Below are 19081 nucleotides of genomic sequence, written 5' to 3' on the forward strand. Positions count from 1 at the left end.
GAAAGCTCGATTCCCCAAAGGGAGACACGTCCTGTAGCTTCTGGATTGTTCAGTATGTTTGAGAGAGGTGCCTCATTGACTACTATTATCGGGTGTGCCGAAAAATAGTGCCTTAGCTTGCGTGCTGACATGAAAACTCCGTAGGCCAGCTTCTGATATTGCGGGTAACACTGTTTAGATGGCGACAAAACTTCGCTGACGAAGTATATTGGCCGCTGAACCCCATGAATCTTCCCTTCTTCTTCTCGCTCAACCACGAGTACTGTGCTGACGACCTGAGGTGTGGCCGCAATGTATAACAACAGAGGCTCCTTTTCGCGTGGTGCTACCAACACTGGAGGTGTCGATATTGTGCGCTTCAAATGTTCGAAAGCTCTGTCTGCTTCCTCGTTCCACACGAACTTTTCCCCTTGCTTGATCACCGCGTAGAAAGGCAACGCTTTTTCTCCTAATCTTGCGACAAATCTGCTCAAAGCTGCGACTCGCCCGGTCAGCTGCTGTATCTCCTTGAGCTTGGTTGGTTTCCTCATCATCAAGATAGCCTGTATTTTTTCTGGGTTGGCCTCGATTCCCCTGGCTGACACTAAGTATCCGAGGAGTTCTCCCGTAGGAACACCAAAGGAGCACTTTGTCGGGTCCAACTTGAGGCGATACTTGTCGAGATTATCGAAAGTTTTTTCTGAGATCATCAATCAGAGATGACCCTATCTTTGTTGTTATGACGACGTCATCGATGTATACTTAAACATTTTTTCCAATCTGTGTGGCCAGGCACTTCTGCATCATCCGCTGATACGTGGCTCCCGCGTTTTTCAACCCGAAGGGCATTGTTCTGTAGCAGAACACGCCATAAGGGGTTATGAAAGCTGTTTTGACTTCATCATCTTCTTTCAAGCGGATCTGATTGTAACCAGAATACGCGTCGAGGAAGGAAAGACGTTCGCAGCCTGCCGTGGAATCAATAATTTGATCGATCCTCGGGAGGGGAAAGTGATCCTTAGGATAATGTTTATTGAGACACGTGAAATCGACGCACATGCGAAGGACTTTAGTGTTTTCTTCGGGACCAACACTGGGTTAGCGACCCACGTGGCCTCTGTATGCAGCTCCTTGATGAAACCCGCGTCGTGGAGTCGACGGATCTCAGATAACATGGCCTTGCGGTTTGGCTCGGAGAATCGCCACAAAGGTTGTCGGATTGGTCTCGCTCTTGGGTCTAGATTGAGGTGGTGCTCGGCAAGTTTCCTGGGTACTCCTGGCATGTCAGCTGGACACCATGCGAAGATTTTCCAGCGCTCACGGAGGAACTCGACGAGCGTGCTTTCCTATGCGCTGTCCATGTCGGACGCGATGGATGTCGTCTTTTTTGGATCTGTCGGGTGGATCTGTACTTCCTTTGAATTTTTTGAGGTGTCGAAAGCTTGCTCTTGCAAGGATCTGCCTCCGTCAGGTAGCACGTCGTAGTTGGTGGTGAGCTTGGATGCTTCGAACTCAGCCTGCATCCCAAAAGTTTCAGAAAGCTTGTGGAAATCTTTGTCGCACTTATAAGCTAGGTCGAACCTTCCTTTGACTGTGATTGGGCCATTGGGTCCGGGCATTCTCCACAGCAAGTATGTATAATGCGGCACAACCATGAATCTGGCATACGCGGGTCGTCCCAAGAGAGCATGATACTGTGATGGAAAATCGATAACCTCAAACTCTAGCTTCTCCTTCCTGAAATTTTCTCGAGTTCCGAACTGTACGTCGAGTGAGATTTTTCCTAGCGGAAAATTCGGCTTTTCAGGTGTGATACCATGGAAACGTGTATCTGTTGGCGTCAGATTTGCCAAGGATATATTCATTTTCCACAACGTATCCGCGTATATGAGATTCAAGCTGCTTCCTCCATCTATGAGTGAATCCTATGGCTTGTCCCGACCAATTAAGGTACTCGATGGTTGGTGGAGGCATCTTCTCTGCCATATATACCTGTCACGAAATCAACTTATGCGCCCTATTCGAAGGTCTGCCCTTCTGTATCATCGATACTGCTCCCGTTGTATCTATGAAACCATCGTTATTGCCTGGAGGTGCCGCAAGTTGCAGCTGATGTTGATTTGAACTGGTAATTGCGGGTGGTGGTGGTAGGTGAACTTCACTTCTTGGCCCCTGCACGTATGTCCTATTTGCTGCTTGCGTGTTGGTGTTTTCAGCGTATCTTCGCAGAGCCTGGAAAGTTCGGCAGTCCTTCTGGAGGTGACATGACTGTCTCTTTCATTCGCTGTCGAGATAAAAGTGCATCTGGCACGGCCCGTTCAGCAGATCTTCAGGTGATACATTATATGGCCTTGGGAACCTAGGCCGATTATTTTGTCTGCTGGAACTCGGTGCATCTCTGCGATCATTGCGCTGATCGTTGCTCCGCTGGTAATCATCTCGATAATTTCCTCCACTGTTTCCTCGGAAGCCAGCCGCTACTTGGCTAGGACCGTCATAGTCTGTGTTTTGGTGAAAACGTCGCCTATTTTGATAGTTGCTTCTGTTGCGATTCTCTTCGGGTGACCTCTGCCGTTTATTGTGAACAGCATCTTCTCCATCAGCCCAGCGATTTGCTATGTCCATGAGGTCTGCTATGGTTCGCGGGTTGGACCTGCCCACTTTCTCGATTAGATCTCTTCTTCGGATTCCAGCTACAAATGCGTCGATTGCTCTCATCAGACACGTTCTCAGCCGAATTTTTAATGATGCTCCACCTTTGGATATACGCCCTCATTGGCTCATCATACTTCTATCTGCAGGTCCGTAGCTGCTCTATTGACGCAGGTTTCTTGCACGTGGAACGAAAGTTTCTCATGAACAAGTCCTCGAAGGTTTCCCAACTGTCGATGGATCCCTCCGGCAACTTTTTCAACCACGATCTTGCGGCTCCGCTCATGTGGACTTGAATGCTCTGCATGGCTGTTGCCCTGGTTCCGCTCGTCAGCTTCACCGTCTCTAAGTAATCAACTAGCCAATCCTCAGGATCTTGCAATCCATCGAATTTCTTGTAATTGTCGGGTAACTTGAAGCTAGAAGGTACTTTAGTTTTTCGAACTCGTCGGGTGAAACAAGGGAGTCCGCACAATTCCTCTTCGCTAACTTCCGGTGAGTGCCGACGTTCTCGCGTTCTGTTCTCTCGTGCTCTATCGATTCGGGCCTGGGTCACCGTATTTCTCGCGTCACCTTCTCGTGGAGGATCTCGCGCTGCCACCGTAGTGTGTCGAGGACTATTTTGCCTTGGAGTATTTTCGGGTTGCGGTGTGCTTGAACCTGCTATCGCTGCCCCCATAACGCCGACTCCTGCCATAGCCATGTTGTACAAAGCTTCCCTGGGGTCTCCCGCAGGTGGTTTGGATGCCATGATGAAAGCATGTGTCGCCATATATCCTGCTTCCGGAGTTTTTGGGATGATGTGACCTCTTGTGTCTATCGACATAAATGACATGTCGAGATTCTGGATCAAGTTCTCACGATCTGCTTCAGGTACGTTTGCTAATCGAGATCTCACTCTTGCGCGGGCGTCCCTGTGACTATCTCCCGAAGTTCTGATTGTCGACTCGGGTTGGCCCTGCGCACACTTGACGCAGAAGCTGCAGCTCTTCTTTCGTCGAGTATCTTTTGCTATTTTTGTAGCTCTCGCGCAACACGAGCGAGTTTATATTGATATGCTTGCAACGCTTCTGGTGAAGCCGTTGTAGTTATCGGCTCTGCACCGCTCATGGCTCTCTGAGCCCGATCCCAAGCTTCTTGCGGCAGTCGCACTTTCTCTCGTGGCGTAGTCCCGACGTACTTGTTGCCTAAACCATGTGTGAGATCTGCGGGATCGATGTATGGATTGCCCACATCATCGAAAGCCTCTGACGCTTCGTCTTCTGCACGGCTTGATTCGCCAATTGCACAGACTTGATGATATATTGTAGCTCTGTTTTCTCATCTTCAGGATCGGTGACACCGTCGTATAGATCGGCGAAGACCTTGATAGAAGTAGATTTGTCGATGAAGTCGAAGTTGTCGATCTTTGTCGGAGTCGCTGCCCAGATCGGAGTCTGTGAATGACCCGAAAGTCGTGTCACCGATTGGATCGGCGAGTTCCGCGCCGATGGCGGGCTTGATGAAGCTTGGTGGCGAAATCTCCTCGTCGCCTGACTCGATTGATGTTGACGATCCCGAGAAATCGGAAACGACCGCTAACGGTCCCGATAGAATCGGTGCCGCGAGACGGTGCGATCCTTCTCTCCCCACGACGAAGTGGAAGCTCCCGAACGTCATCCTCGTCGACTCTTCCAGATCGGCATATGCATGCAAACGGGCGGGAGGGTGAGGAACAAAAGCGTCGAGATCAGAGCGGATCCATTTACCTCCATCCATCGCGTTGCTCGCTGTCGATGATGTTGACGATGATGTTGACGATGCCATCGAGATCACCTCCTTGCAGCCTCCAGTTCCCACAGACGGCGCTAATTGACGAAGGATTAACTTGTCAATGCCTATAGATTGTAGACTTAGGGTTTCGTAGAAAGTGGAGGGCAAGTAGATCTCGAAGGTTCAGCCGAAAAGGCGCTCGACTATAAAAACTAGGGTTTGTGTTGACAATGATTTTCGATCCCTTCTTCCTCCCTCGGCTCCCCTTTGTATAGGAGGGAGAGCCGAGAGATTTCGTATCATACCAGTTTACAGAGTCCGGGTTTCTCCCGTATTGTTACATGACCCGTGTTTCCTAATACAACTCTATTTCCTTATCGAGATCTTGGGCTTCTGGGCTTCGAAAGCTTCGGGTCATGGACCTCGCATCCTTGCCATATATCCCGAGTACCTTCTTCGGCATGCCTATTTGGTATGCCTATGTCAGTTGGTCTATCTTCCTCGTTGTATCTTCAGCTTTGTATATAACTTGTACATTTGTAGCCTGTGTGCTTCAGCCTTGTAATGATAATGTTTCCATTATACTTCAAGTCCTCCCGCAAACTCGCATTCCTTCCGTTAACTTGGTTTTGCGGGTACAAAACAGCTACTCAGGTGATTGCGTGTTAGGGTACGATTTGTAGTCTTGATTCTGTGGCCGTCAGGGTGTGATCCTTAATGTAGCTCGCTGGTGATGCAGCCCCCGAGTGTCCTGGCACGGCTTCAGTAGATTGTCGAGTTCGGTAACTCAATTTTTTCGACTGTTTTGCTGCGCAGCCCCCAAGTATCTCGAGTGCAACTGCGGCGAGGTGTCAACCTAAGTTTTCAGTTCATAACTTATTTGCGGCGCAGCCCCTGAGTGTTTCGAGTGCGACTGCGGCTAGGAGTCACCCTAATTTTTCAGTTCATAACTTATTTGCTACACAGCCCCGAATGTTTCAAGGGTGACTGCGGCTAGGAGTCACCCTAAATTTTCAGTTCATAGCTTATTTGCGGCACAGTCCCGAGTGTTTCGAGTGCATTGCGGCTAGGAGTCACCCTTAATTTTTCAGTTCATAACTTATTTGCGGCACAGCCCCCGAGTGTTTCGAGTGCGACTGCGGCTAGGAGTCACCCTTAATTTTTCAGTTCATAACTTATTTGCGGCACAGCCCCCGAGTGTTTCGAGTGCGACTACGGCTAGGGGTCACCCTCTTTTTGCAGTTCTGACTTTCGCGGCGCAGCCCCTGAGTATTCGAGTGCGACTACGGCGATCGGTCAGCTGTAGCTTGTGAAGCGACTAAGCCGCGACACAGCCCACGAGTGGTCGAGTGCGGCTGCGGCGACTAGTCGAGCTCCAGGTAGGGTATTGAACTGTAAGAGGACAAAGGAAAAAATGCTCGCAGTGGAGGGTGATGTTCATATTTATTCAAGTGTGTTACACTGATGGCTAAGTAGCCTTATTGAAATAACAGAAATGAAATCTAAGCGTAAAAGCGACGTAGCTGGGAGACGTTCCAGGGGTTGCTGTAGACTATGCCGGTCTTCCTATCCTTGAGCTTGTAAGCGCCGTTCCCGAGAACCTCTGCGACGATGTAGGGTCCTTCCCAGGGAGACGACAGCTTGTCATGGCTTGTCTGCTTTAGTCGTAAGACCAAGTCCCCAACGGCGAAAGTACTGCTGCGCACTCGACGACTATGGTAGTTCCGCAGTCCTTGCTTGTACACCGCTGACCGTGCGAGTGCGATGTCCCTAGCTTCGTCGAGTGCATCAATAGTGTCGTCAAGCGCGGCGTTTGAGTTGGCTCCGATTAGACAGCGACTCGCGGTGCATTGTGGCGAACTTCGGCGGGTAAGACAACCTCTACACCGTAGACCATGAAGAACGGCGTGTAGTCAGTTGATCTATTGGGTGTTGTTCTTAGGCTCCATAGTACTGATGGTAGTTCTTCAACCCATGCTCCGGCTGCACGATGAAGTGGTGTCATTAATCGCTTCTTGAGGCCGCTGGTGACTAGGCCATTGGACCGTTCCACCTGGCCATTGGTTTGTGGGTGCGCCACAAATGCGTAGCTGACTTTGATCCCTTGCTCTTTGCAGTAGTCCTGGAACTCTTCTGCTGTGAAGTTGGTGCCATTGTCCGTGATGATGCTATGTGGGACTCCAAACCTGCACACGATGGACTTGATGAAATTGACTGCGGAAGTCACGTCCTGAGTCGTGACGGGCATCGCCTCGATCCACTTGGTGAATTTGTCGACTGCTACCAGGAGCCTTGTGTGTCCGCCGTGTGAGGAATGCTTGAGTGGCCCCACCATGTATAGTCCCCATTGTGCAAAGGGCCATGCTAGTGGTATCGTGTTGAGCTCGGTTGCAGGGACGTTGGGCTTAGTCGCGAACATCTGGCATGCCTCACAGTGAAGGACAATATTTTTGGCGTCATGCTCTGCTGTTGGCCAATAGAAATCGGCTCTGAATGCCTTGCGGACCAACATTCGACTACCCACATGATGTCCGCAAGTGCCTTGATGAATGTCGAGTAGAATATCTTTTCCCTCCTCGGGTGTAACACACCTCTGGAGTACGTCATATATGGTGCGTTTGTAGAGTTGCCCGTCGATGACTGTAAATGCCCTTGCGCGGCGCATCACCCGACCTGCCTCTGTCTCGTCGTTGGGGAGCTCTTTCTGTAGCATGTAGTCGAGTAATGACTGCATCCACGTAGTCTCAACCTGCAGCACATGTTCTGCTTTTTTCTCTGGTTCACTAGTTGATGCGGCTGCTTCCGTATCTGCGCCTACAACCTGGTTTTGACTTCTCCGTGACTGTGGGTTTGGGTTTGATTGAGTGCTCATCGATTTCCTCGTAGAAAACATCGGGTGGTATGGGCGCACAGGTGGACCCAATGGTTGCTAGTTCGTCGACCTGCGTTCTTTGCTTCTCCCAATGTGCTGTAACTCACATCCATCGAATTCGCTCTCAAGTGTATTGTAGAGTTCCCGATATGCGGCCATGTTTTTGGCTGGGGCGTCGCACTCCTTCATGGTTTGCTGTACCACGAGGTTTGAGTCGCCATAGATGACGAGTCGAGTGGCGCCACAAGCATTTGCCATCCGCATCCCATGTATTAGGGCTTCGTATTCAGCTTCGTTGTTTGACGCGTTCAGGAAGTTCACCCGAAGCACGTACAATGTCCTGTCTCCCCTTGGCGAGGTGAGCACAATCCCAGCTCCTGCTCCTTCATTGCGCTTGGATCCATCAAAGTACATTGTCCAGGAACTCGACATATCTGGCTTCTTTGGTGCTTGCAACTCGAGCCATTCAGCGTGGAAGTCAGGGAGTACTTGCGACTTGATCGCTTTCCTCATCTCGTAGGTGATGTCTCGAGGTCCCAGCTCGATTCCCCACTTCGCGACTCACCCTGTTGCGTTGTAGTTGTTCAGTATCTCTGAGAGCAGGGCTTTGGAAACCACCGTTATTGGGTGCTCCTGGAAATAATGTCTGAGCTTGCGAGCCGTCATGTACACCCCATAGGCGAGCTTCTGGTAGTGCGGGTACCGTGGCTTTGATACAGATAGTACCTCGCTGAGGTAGTAAACTAGGCGCTGTACTCCATGGACTGCACCTTCTTTGGGTCGCTCCATGACTAACACAGTGCTCACTACTTGTCTGGTTGCTGCAATGTACAGGAGCATTGGCTCCTTCTCCTGGGAGCAACGAGGACAGGGGGAGTCGACAATGTTCGCTTGAGTGCTTGGAATGCTTCCCGGGCTTCTGGTGTCCACTCAAAATTATCTGACTTTTTTAGCAGCTGGTAGAAGGGGAGGGCTTTTTCGCCAAGTTTGGCGATGAATCGGCTGAGTGCTGCGACTCGCCCGACCAATGCTTGCACTCCCTTCACATTTGTTGGCTCCTTCATCGTCAGAATGGCTTGTATCTTTGTCGGGTTCGCCTCAATGCCTCTAGCGGACAGGAGGTACCCAAGTAGTTCTCCCTGGGGCACGCCAAAGGCGCACTTCTTCGGGTTCAGCTTGATGCAGTACTTGTCAAGTGCGGCGAAAGTCTCGCGGAGGTCGTCGATGAGGGTAGCCTCTTTCCTCGTCTTGACAACTATGTCATCCACGTAGACTTGCACGTTGCGGCCTATTTGCTTCTCTAGGCAAGCTTGCATCATTAGCTGGTATGTGGCACCCGCGTTTTTTAGCCCGAAGGGCATAGTTGTGTAGCAGAACACCCCGTAAGGTGTGATGAAGGCTGTCTTTTCCTCGTCCTCCTTTTTCATACGAATCTGGTTATAGCCTGAGTAGGCATCGAGGAAGGAGAGTCTCTCGCATCCAGCTGTGGAGTCGATGATCTGGTCAATGCGCGGTAGCGGGAAGTAGTCCTTGGGGGAAATGCTTGTTCAATGAAGTGAAGTCAATGCACATGCGCAGCACGTCTATATTTTTCTTCGCGACAAGCACCGGGTTTGCCGACCAAGTTGCTATCTTGATCTCGCGGATGAACTTCGCTGCTAAGAGTCTGTTGATTTCCTTGCCAATGGCCTTGCGCTTTGGTTCTGAGTAACGTCGTATCGATTGCTGTACCGGTTTTGAGTCCTTGTTGACTTCAAGTGCGTGCTCGGTGAATTCCCTAGGTACTCCTGGCATGTCCGCTGGGGCCCATGCAAAGATTTCCCAGTGCTCACGGAGGAATTCGACGACCGCGCTTACCTATGCGATAGGCAATGTGGTGGACACGAGTGCGGTTTTGGCTGGGTCAGTCGGGTGCACTTGGTACGCCTTGGTGTCCTTCTTCAGGTCAAACTCCATCTCGGGTGCAGTTTTTTCGGTTAAGGGTAGGATCGAGTGATCTATTGTAGCCGCAATTTCTGCGAGCTCCTGCTGCATCCCGAAAGATTGAGAGATCTTGCTGAACTCGACGTCACAACTGTCGGAGCGCTTGTAGCTTCCATGAACACTGATTGTTCCTTTAGGTCCTAGCATCTTGAGCATCAGGTACGCGTAGTGGACGACGGCCATGAACCGGGCGAAAGCGGATCTACCCAGTATGGCGTGGTACTGCGAGGGCCAGTCGACCACCTTGAAGTCGAGTTTCTCCTTCCTGAAGTGAGCTGGAGTGCCGAAGACGACCTCGAGTACTATCATGCCCAAGGGCCGGACTGCTTTTCCAGGTACAATCCCGTGGAATGAGTTTTCCGACTGAGCTAGGTTTTTGATGGATATGTTCATCTTCTCCAGCGTATCGGCGAATATGATGTTGATTCCACTTCCTCTATCCATAAACACCTTACTCATGTCGAAACCCCCGATCTGGGCATCGAGCACAAGCGCGGCGCGACCTAGGTAGGGTACCCGGGGTGGATGATCAGCTCTTGAGAACGTAATGCTCGCCTCTGACCAATGGAGGTACTCGGGCGTAGCGGGAGGTGCGGTTTCTGCCAAGTTTACTTGTCGAGTGACTAGATTCTGGCTTTTTTTGGACGAAATTCCTTTATGTATCATGTATACCTTGCCTCGAGGTTGAGGGTATCTGTCTTCCTCGTCTGCGCGATGAACTCGCAGTTGATGATGGATAGCTGCGGACTGGTGCGGCCCTGGTGCTGGTAACGCGGGTGGAGCTGGCGGAGGTGGTGGCAGCGCGGGGGGCGGTGGTGAACCAACTGCTACGGTTCCAGGTATGACCGAGTAACCCGCTTGCTACGCCTCCTGCTGCTTCTTCCATGCGATTTCTGCGAGTAACTGGAACCTCCGGCAGTCCTTCAGCTTGTGGTTCGACTTCCGGTTACCATTGTCATCTGTGTACATGTGTGTCGGCCAGGGTGCATCGAGTTGCTGTTCGGCTAACATTGGCGGCAGTCCATCGGGGCGAGGCTTGCGTGGCTGCCACTCACGTCCTTGCCTGCGATAGTTGTTGCCACGGTTCTCGGTAAACCCTGCTGCAACCATCTCCGTGTTCTCGGCTCTGCGAAGGCGCGGACCTTGCGCTTCCTTCGGCGCCCGAAGTCGCGGTTGTACCTTCTGCCGCCCTCGCTCGGATACTGGATCTCCATGTCATCATCTTCTGGCGAGTGCGGGCGCGCGGCCCCATGTCTTGACTCTTCGCCATCTGCCCAGCTGTTGGCGGTTTCCATGAGGTGACTCACCATTTTTACCCTTGCGCGTCCTATTTGTTCCTTCAGGTCCACTCGACGTAAGCCTTGCTTGAAACTCTCGACTGCGGCTTCGTCGGAGATGTCCTCCGCATTGTTTTTCATGACGGTCCACCGCTGGATGTATCCGAGGATGTTCTCGTCTGCTCGCTGTCGACAGGCCTTCAGCTGCCCTATTGTTACGGGGCACTTGTAGGTGGACTTGAAGTTCTGCACAAAGTCATGTTCGAAGTCCTCCCAATTGCTGTACTCATTCCTGGGCCGGCGATTCAGCCAGTTGCGTGCGGCTCCGGTGAGCTGCAACTGTATGTACTGCATGGCTGTGGTTTTGTTGCCCCTCTGGAACCTTACTGCTGTGAGGTAGTCCTCCAACCAAGCTTGCGGTTCTTGAAGGCCGTCGTACTTGGGAGTCTCAGCCATCAGTTTGAAGTTCTTGGGCTTTCTAGCCTCCCGAATCTCGCGGGTGAAGCACGGTGACCCGTAGAGATCTTCCTCATCGAAGTCGGGTGAGTTGCGCGCTGCGCGCTCTGCCTGGGACCTGTTGACTCGGTCTTGTGTGGCCTTATTGATTTCCTCTTCCCGCTCACGGCGTCTGCGGTCCACCTTACTCTGCGTAATCTTACTACGCAGAGCCTCTGGGTCGGCATCGCGGCGCGAGGCGCGGTTTGCCCGAGGCTCGGACTTGTCGACTACGGCCGGAGTAGGTGCAGTCACCGTACGCGGGGTCGGAGGTGTTTCGAGTGCAGCGCCAACCATATTCAGACTGCGGATGGCTTGTTCGTGCATCTTTGCCCACAGGTCGCTGGCTGGCGGCTGTATGGACATGAGGTACGTTTGAGCTTGAAGGAGGCCGCCCTGAGGCGTCTTGGGCACTATGTTACCCAAAGTATCTGTCATCATGAAGGAGGTGTTGAGATCCGCTCCGAGGTCCCTGATTGTTTCCTTGATCGCAGCCTGGGGGATCTTGTCGACACGGGATAGTCGTTTTGACGCAGGGTGCCCCTGCTCTCGACTGGCTTCGTTGGCGACTTGCTCCGCCCTTTCCGCATCAGTTGCCTGCTGGCGCTCGTCGAGTTCCATTTGCAACTTCAGCAGCTTTTTCCTGTTTTGGTTCAGGACGTAGCGGTATGCCGTCAGCTCCTCCCATGACGAGCCTTTAGGCATGTTGCGCCCTTGTGTGACTGCTCGTTCGGCCGTTTCCATCGCTAAGCTGGAGATGCGCACGACCGGTAGGGTGCGGCCTCGCTTGCCCCTTTTGCGCTTCACCGCTGACCCCAAGTCTCGGGGCTCGCGGCTTCCGTCCTGTTCGGCTCCAGCGGTTGCTGGGGCCTTTACCTCGGGGGAGGCGGTTGCCTCTAGATCTTCATCTTCGAGTTCCTCCAGGCCATTCGCCCACCGTTTTTGGCGTCGGTCGGGTTGGCGGGGTCGGATGAACTCTCGCTTCCGCTGGGACTCTCAGAGTCAGTCCTATCATCATCGCGCGGAACTCGGTGGACCATCCCCACGAAGCGGTGAAGGTCGAGGTAGGCGCGGGGAGTTGAGTCGAAGCCAGATTCGATCTCGCTCCTAGGGCCAAAGGACGGTGATGAGGTTGTCACTCGGGTTGGCGAAAGTGTCGACTCCGTCACTTGGGGACGAGTCGAGTCTTGAAGGCGCAAGATGCCCACGCGGCTTGCGCGGAAGTTCATGTCACCGAACGTCAGATCGATGCTCTCGTTGAGAGCGTCGAAGTCTGGGCGCGATGCCGGCGAGTGCTCGGTGAAGTCGACGAACCCGAATCGAATCAATCCAGCCCAGATTGGCGAGTCACCGCGAACGGTTGTTGATGCCGAAGAAGTCTCGACTCCAGCGCTCCGGCTTCCCACAGACGGCGCCAAATGTCTTGGGGTCTCCACGGCATATCCCATGCTTTAGGGGCTAGGGTTTCATAAAGGAAGATGAGCGTTGGTGGACTACTCGGCTTGACATGACTCGGGGCACGATTTACCCAGGTTCAGGGCCCTTACTAGAAGGTAACACCCCTACTCCTGCCTGTCTGTTTTATTCGGTGAGTTGCTCTTGATTACAGATTCTGCGGCGCAGAGATTGGATCTGGCGCAGGTGAGTTTTGCGGGTGTCTCTAGGGTTTGCTATGACCCCCTCCTAGCCTTTATATAGGAGGCTGGGTCTCAGGAGTTCGTACATGAGTAGGACTCGACTAAGAGTCGGTAACCTAACCTAGTCTTGCCTTGCAGGGTACCCCTTTCCGAGTTAGTCTTCTTTCTGCACCCGTGGTGGGCTTAAGATTCATTGCCCTGATGGGCCTTTGAGGGACCCGCAGATGGGCTGCACCCGATACATCAACCGTGGGGGTCCATTTAGTATCCCCACGTCAACCTCCAACACGGACAATGAACCTCTCACCTTGGGCACCGTGAAGAAATTCATGGACGACATGTTGGAGAATAATAGGAAGTTGGAGGAAAGACTAACGGCCAAGTTCGCATCTACATCTTCCTCCGCAACTAGTGGTAGTGTTGATGTAGATGGGAAATCCCCCCAAAAGAAACCGCCTCCCGAGATGACTAATATTGATGCCTCTCTTGATTCTCATGCCACTAAGTACCTTTATAACAATGCACCAAATGTTGCACATCCTCATATAACCAACCTTGGTCCACCTCTCTTGCTAGATAGCACTCGTTTTACTAATTGGAAAGCTTCTATGAAGTCTCATGTATGTAGCTCATCGATGCAATTATGGAGGGTCATCAAGAATGGATATTCAACGAGCGACCAGAGCAACTTGACCTCGAGTGAGATCATTGATGAGCAACTCAATGCTTCCGCAATGCACATGCTTGAAAAATCAATGGCCAATGAAGGTGTTGATCACATTCGGTCTATCAAGACCGCCAAAGAAGCTTGGGACTATATAGTTGATTTGTATGATGGTAACACGAGCATGCAACGCTCGAAGAAGGCCATTCTTCAACAACAAGTTGATGACTTCATCATGAAGGATGGAGAGTCACGGAAGAACTCTACCAGAGACTCAAATCTCTTACCGTTGCCATGAGGGATCTTGGATTCAAGGATGTTGATGATGAATGGCTCAAGGGAAAGTTCCTTCAAACCTTGATGCCTTACAGTGAGAACATAGTGATGAATGTCTATGCAAGAACGGACTACATGTCTCTATCACCTAGTGATGTGTTGGGGGTCTTTGTGACCATAAACATGATGAAGAAATCCTCAGAGCATACAATTGCTAGAGTGAATGGTGCAAAAAGAGTGAACCTTGCTTTGAAGGCCAAGGCTCATGAGGAAGAAGGTGATAGTGATGATAGTGGGCGTGTCCATGTGCCTGATACTAAGGAAATGTTTGAGTCATGGAATGAGTGTTTGGCGCTTGCGGCCAACCAATGGTGGAAGAAGAAGGGAGACTTCACTTCAAGCTCCTCAAGATACAAAGGAAAGGTAGCCTCAAGGGACTCCAATGGGAATGAGAAGAAAGCAAGGACATGCTTCAATTGTGGAAATGCCTCTCACTTTGTCAATGAGTGCCCTTATGAGAATAGAGCCGAAAATGGTGGAAGGCTCGCCAAGAAGACCAAGTTCATTCCCCAAGGCCAAGAACTTCATGAAGAAAGCACCTCAAAGGGCTCTTGTTGCTAACCATGAAGAGTATGAATCCGGTGGTGAAGAAAGTGAACAAGTGGGCATGGCGGCCGTGGCTATTGGCGTCTTGCCTTCATCATTGAGACCTCTCTTCACCTCCCCCAACGACAACAAGAGCTCCACCAACCACAAGTGCCTTATGGCTAAGGCTTCTACCTCTAAGGTGACTCCTCCACTCAAATAGCATATTTCATCTACTCCATCTTTATTAGATTGTGTTGAGGAAGTTGAGGATAAGGACAAGACAATGGGTGGCTTTGCCATTTTTGTGAAATCTCTTCGTGGAGATGCGAAGCTAGCATTTGAGTCCCTCAAGCTCCAACTAGGAGAGGCAAATGGCCTCATTGATGAGCATGAGGAGAGGATTGAGGAGATAGAAGGCTTTGCCCGTGATGATGCCGAAAAGATCGCGGAGCTTGAGGAAGCTCTTCTAGAGGAGAAAAATCTTAAGGAATCAATTGTGGAGACCTTCACCTTGGACTTAGCTAAGATGAAGGATTCCCGTGATCATGCTCTCAATAAGCTTAGAGAATTCATTGGGTCTAATGAAGAACTTAAAAATGGTCACAATGAACTTCTTAAGGATCATGCGCAACTTGAGAAATCTCTCAAGGAAATCTCAAGTGAGCTCAAGACTCTTAGGGAGCTACTTGACACTCTACTAGCTAAAGATCTCATGAATCATTATGACAACCTCTCTAAAGATTCAAATGTTAATGCTTGTGCCACTAACCCTTCGTGTGACAAAGCATCTCTCATTGAGGAGAACACTAGGTTGAAGGCCCAACTTGAAAAGGGTCTAGCCACTTGCATCCAAGGGGAAAAGAACCTCAATGACCTTTTGAGCAATCAAAAGGGAGTTGTTGGGAAAGAGGGACTTGGGTTTGCACCTAAGTCCAAGAAGGCCAACAACAACAAGAAGAAGCCCACTCCCCCCCACTAATGCTATTATTTTTGTGAAGGAGGGGGAGTTGGCTAGTGAGGATGATTCGGAGACCAACACCATTGTGGGTGGTGGTGCCACAAGGGGCACTCCCATTCATAATGATTTTGCGGGAAAATACAACCCATCTTATGTTCTTTTAAAATCTTATGATGGACATGTATTTGCTAAATATGCGGGTACTTCATATGGTGATGATTATCACTGGGATATTTGGGTTCCTAAGACCCTTGTGACTAACAAAAGAGGACCCATCCAAAAATGAGTACCTAAAACAAAGACTTAATTCCTTGTAGGGATATGCTTCCGGAGGAGGATCAGGGCTTATTGATAGCGGTTGTTCCGCACATATAAACAGAGAAGTAAAGAATTGTTAGAAGATCTTATGTATCAACTCGCCAAGTACTCTCACGTCACCATTGGAGATAATTGTCAACTCAAGGTATTGGGACATGGCAAGGTGGTGATCTCTCTGGACTTGTCCATTGAGAAAGTCCTCCTTGTTGAGTCCCTTAGTTATAATTTACTTTCCTCTAGGCAATTATGCAAATGCAGCTACACCGTAGTCTTTGGACTCTTCCACGTGGCCGTCCTTCATACTATTTCTCTTAAAGTAGCTTTTGTTGGATTTGTGGAGAACGACTTGTATGTGGTGGATTTCTCGAAAGAAACCACTCAAGTTGCCACATGTCTAATGGCTAAATCCGACGTGGGTTGGCTTTGGCATCGCCACTTAGGCCACGTCGGTATGAGAAATTTACAAAATCTATTGAAGGTTGAACACGTGGAAGGAATAACTAATGTGAATTTTTCCAAAGATCGTCCTTGTAGCTCTTGCATTGCAGGAAAGATGCATGAGAAGAATCATCCCAAGAAGACTATTATCACCTCCACAAGGCCCTTCCAACTCATTCATTTGGATTTGTTTGGGCCTCCTACTTATGATAGTCTTGGTGGCAAGAAGTATTGTTTGGTGATTGTTGATGATTATACAAGATATTGTTGGGTTTTCTATATCAAGAAGAAGAGTGAAACTCAAGGCAAATTCATTGATTGGTCCACGGAAGTGCAACGTCAACATGACACCAAGATCTTGGCAATTAGGAGTGATAACAGGTCGAAGTTCAAGAACCACACCATGGATGAATTCTTGAGTGATGAGGGGATAAGGCACCAATATTCCGCAGCTTACAACCATCAACAAAATGGTGTAGCTTAAAGGAAGAACCGGACACTTATTGATATGGCAAGAACCATGATGGCGGAGTTTAAGTCTCCATATAACTTTTGGGCCGAAGCTATCAATACCTCTTGTCATTTATCCAACCGGACCTATCTTTGTCCACTTCTTGGCAAGACTCCATATGAACTCCTAGTCAGTAAAAAGCCTACTCTCAATTACATTCGTGTTTTTGGGTGCAAATGCCATGTCTACATTAAAGGCACTAGGTTATCTAAATTTGATTCTAGAACGTTTGAAGGCATATTTGTTGGTTACGCTGCAAACTCTCACACTTATAGGATCTACAACATATCCACCGGGTGTGTTGAAGAATCTATGAATGTGGAGTTTGACGAGGATAATGGCTCCCAAGCGGGGCATATTGATCATGATGTTGTAGATGATGAACCTCCCTCTATTGCCATAAGAAGAATGGGTATAGGTGAAATTATACCCGTTGAGGAACCCCTTGTGAAGCAAGAGGTGGGAACTAGTTCCATGCAAGTGGAGCCATCTACTTCAACCGTTGATCAACAAGCGAACCAAGAACAAGAACAAGTCCTTCAAAATGCTACCCAAGATAAAGATAATGATCAAGACCCACCCAACAATAATGGTGGTCAAGACCTTGGTGATTCTTCACCAAGGACCCCACTTCGGGTTGATCATAATCAAGATGAAGGTGATGATGAGGATATATGTATTGGTGAAACACCTCATGAAGTGGTCCTTTGTCGCATCACTCATCGAGCTTCAAGATTGGATAGAGATTCTCACTATAAGAAGAACATCATTGGATGCATGAGTAGAAAGGTATCCACCCGCAATCAATTGTTGAATTTTTGTGGACACCACTCGTTTGTTTATTTTATAGAGCCCATCAAGGTATATGATGCTCTAGAAGATAGTGATTGGGTTGAAGCTATGCATGAAGAGCTCAACAATTTTTATCGCGACAAAGTGTGGTCATTGGTTGAGAGACCCAGAGACACCAACCATGATGTCATTGGGACCAAATGGATATTCAAGAACAAGCAATATTCAAATGGTCAAGTCATTCGCAACAAAGCAAGATTGGTGGCTCAAGGCTACTCCCAAGTGGAGGGAGTCGATTACGGTGAAACATTCGCCCCCATTGCTAGACTTGAATCCATTTGTATTTTGCTTGCATAGGCCACTCATCATGATTTCCCTTTAGATCAAATGGATGTTAAAAGTGCATTTCTTAATGGTCCCCTGAATGAATTGGTGTACAACAACCTCTGGGATTTGACAACCCCAAGTCCCCTAACCATGTCTACTTACTTCATAAGGCACTATATGGTCTTAAGCAAGCTTCACGGGCTTGGTATGACCATCTTAAGGAGTTCTTAGTAGACCGTGGCTTTGACATGGGTGTAATCGATCACACTCTTTTTACTAAGAGAATTGATGGAATATTTTTCGTATGCCAAGTATATGTTGATGATATTATTTTTGGTTCTACTAATCAAAATTATAGTGATGCTTTTGCTAAGACTATGACCGATGAATTTGAAATGTCCATGATGGGGCGCTTGGAAGTCTTTCTTGGATTTGAAATCAAGCAATATAAAGATGGTGCCTTCATCAAGCAAGCAAAGTATACCAAGGACATGCTCAAGAAATTTAATATGACCGATGCCAAACCATTGAAATTTCCTACGGCAACCAATGTGGATCTTAATCTAGATCCAAAGGGTAAGCAAGTTGATCAAAAGCTTTATCGTTCTATGATTGGTTCTTTGCTTTACCTTTGTGCATCTAGACCGGATATTATGTTTAGTGTGGTTATGTGTGCAAGATTTCAAGCTAACCCTAAATAAAGCCATATGATAGCGGTTAAGAGAATCTTTCGATATTTGGTTGATACTCCCAACTTTGGTCTATGGTACCCCAAGCTCGGCCTTTGATCTTATTGGCTATTCGGACTCGGATTGGAGAGGTGACAAAGTGGATGGAAAATCAACTTCGGGTGTGTGCCAATTTCTTGGTGGGTCACTTGTTTGTTGGTCTTCCAAGAAACAAAATTGTGTTGCCACCTCTTCTACCGAAGCCGAGTATATTTCCGTCGAAAGTTGTTGTGTACAATTATTATGGATGAGGAAATGTTTAAAGGATTTTGGTGTCAATTGTGACAAAGTGCCTCTTTTGTGTGATAATGAAAGTGCTATCAAGATTGCTCACAATCTGGTGCTCCATGGCAAGACTAAGCATATTGAGATTTGTCATCATTTTATTCGAGAACATGTGGCAAATGGTGATATTGAGCTATCTTATGTCAACACCAAAGATCAACTCGCTGATATCTTCACCAAGCCTCTTGATGAAAGAAGATTCAAGGAATTGAGGAGTAAACTAAATATCATTGATTCTGACAACTTCTATTAATTGACAAACTTGCATACCTACCCATATTAGACTCCTATCTTGGTTTTAGATGTAGGCATGGACATAGGGGGAGTGTAGATCAATTCATGAGTCAACACTACCTCTATTATGCGCAAATAGACAAATCATGCATAATGGTCACTTTCGTGACAAAATGTGCATAAATGATGAGTTTTGATTATGAACCCAAGATTTATCTTCGCGGTGTCATGTCAAGCATACTCATACATGGTGGCTACGGCCACCGACCTCTTCCTTGGAAGAATTGGACTTATTTTCTTTTATTTGGGTTTTTA

At 49.0% G+C, this 19081-nt stretch overlaps 1 protein-coding gene and 1 pseudogene across 1 annotated transcript; one reads left to right on the forward strand and one right to left on the reverse strand.

Annotated features, from left to right (window-relative positions):
- Positions 1-7312: 7312 nt before the first annotated feature.
- On the reverse strand, positions 7313-7768 carry LOC139830418 (uncharacterized). Its single transcript, XM_071818416.1, has one exon. It carries the CDS (start codon positions 7766-7768, stop codon positions 7313-7315), a length of 456 nt encoding a protein of 151 aa, XP_071674517.1.
- Positions 7769-18028: 10260 nt separating this feature from the next.
- LOC139830419 (secreted RxLR effector protein 161-like) lies at positions 18029-18785 on the forward strand (annotated as a pseudogene).
- The last annotated feature ends 296 nt before the right edge of the window (positions 18786-19081 follow it).

Source organism: Lolium perenne, chromosome 4 (assembly GCF_019359855.2).
Source record: "Lolium perenne isolate Kyuss_39 chromosome 4, Kyuss_2.0, whole genome shotgun sequence".
NCBI classification, from domain to species: Eukaryota; Viridiplantae; Streptophyta; class Magnoliopsida; order Poales; family Poaceae; genus Lolium; species Lolium perenne.

Coding starts and splice junctions, on each gene's coding strand:
- LOC139830418 (XM_071818416.1), bottom strand. CDS start 7,768: ATGAGGAAAGCGATCAAGTCGCAAGTACTCCCTGACTTCCACGCTGAA.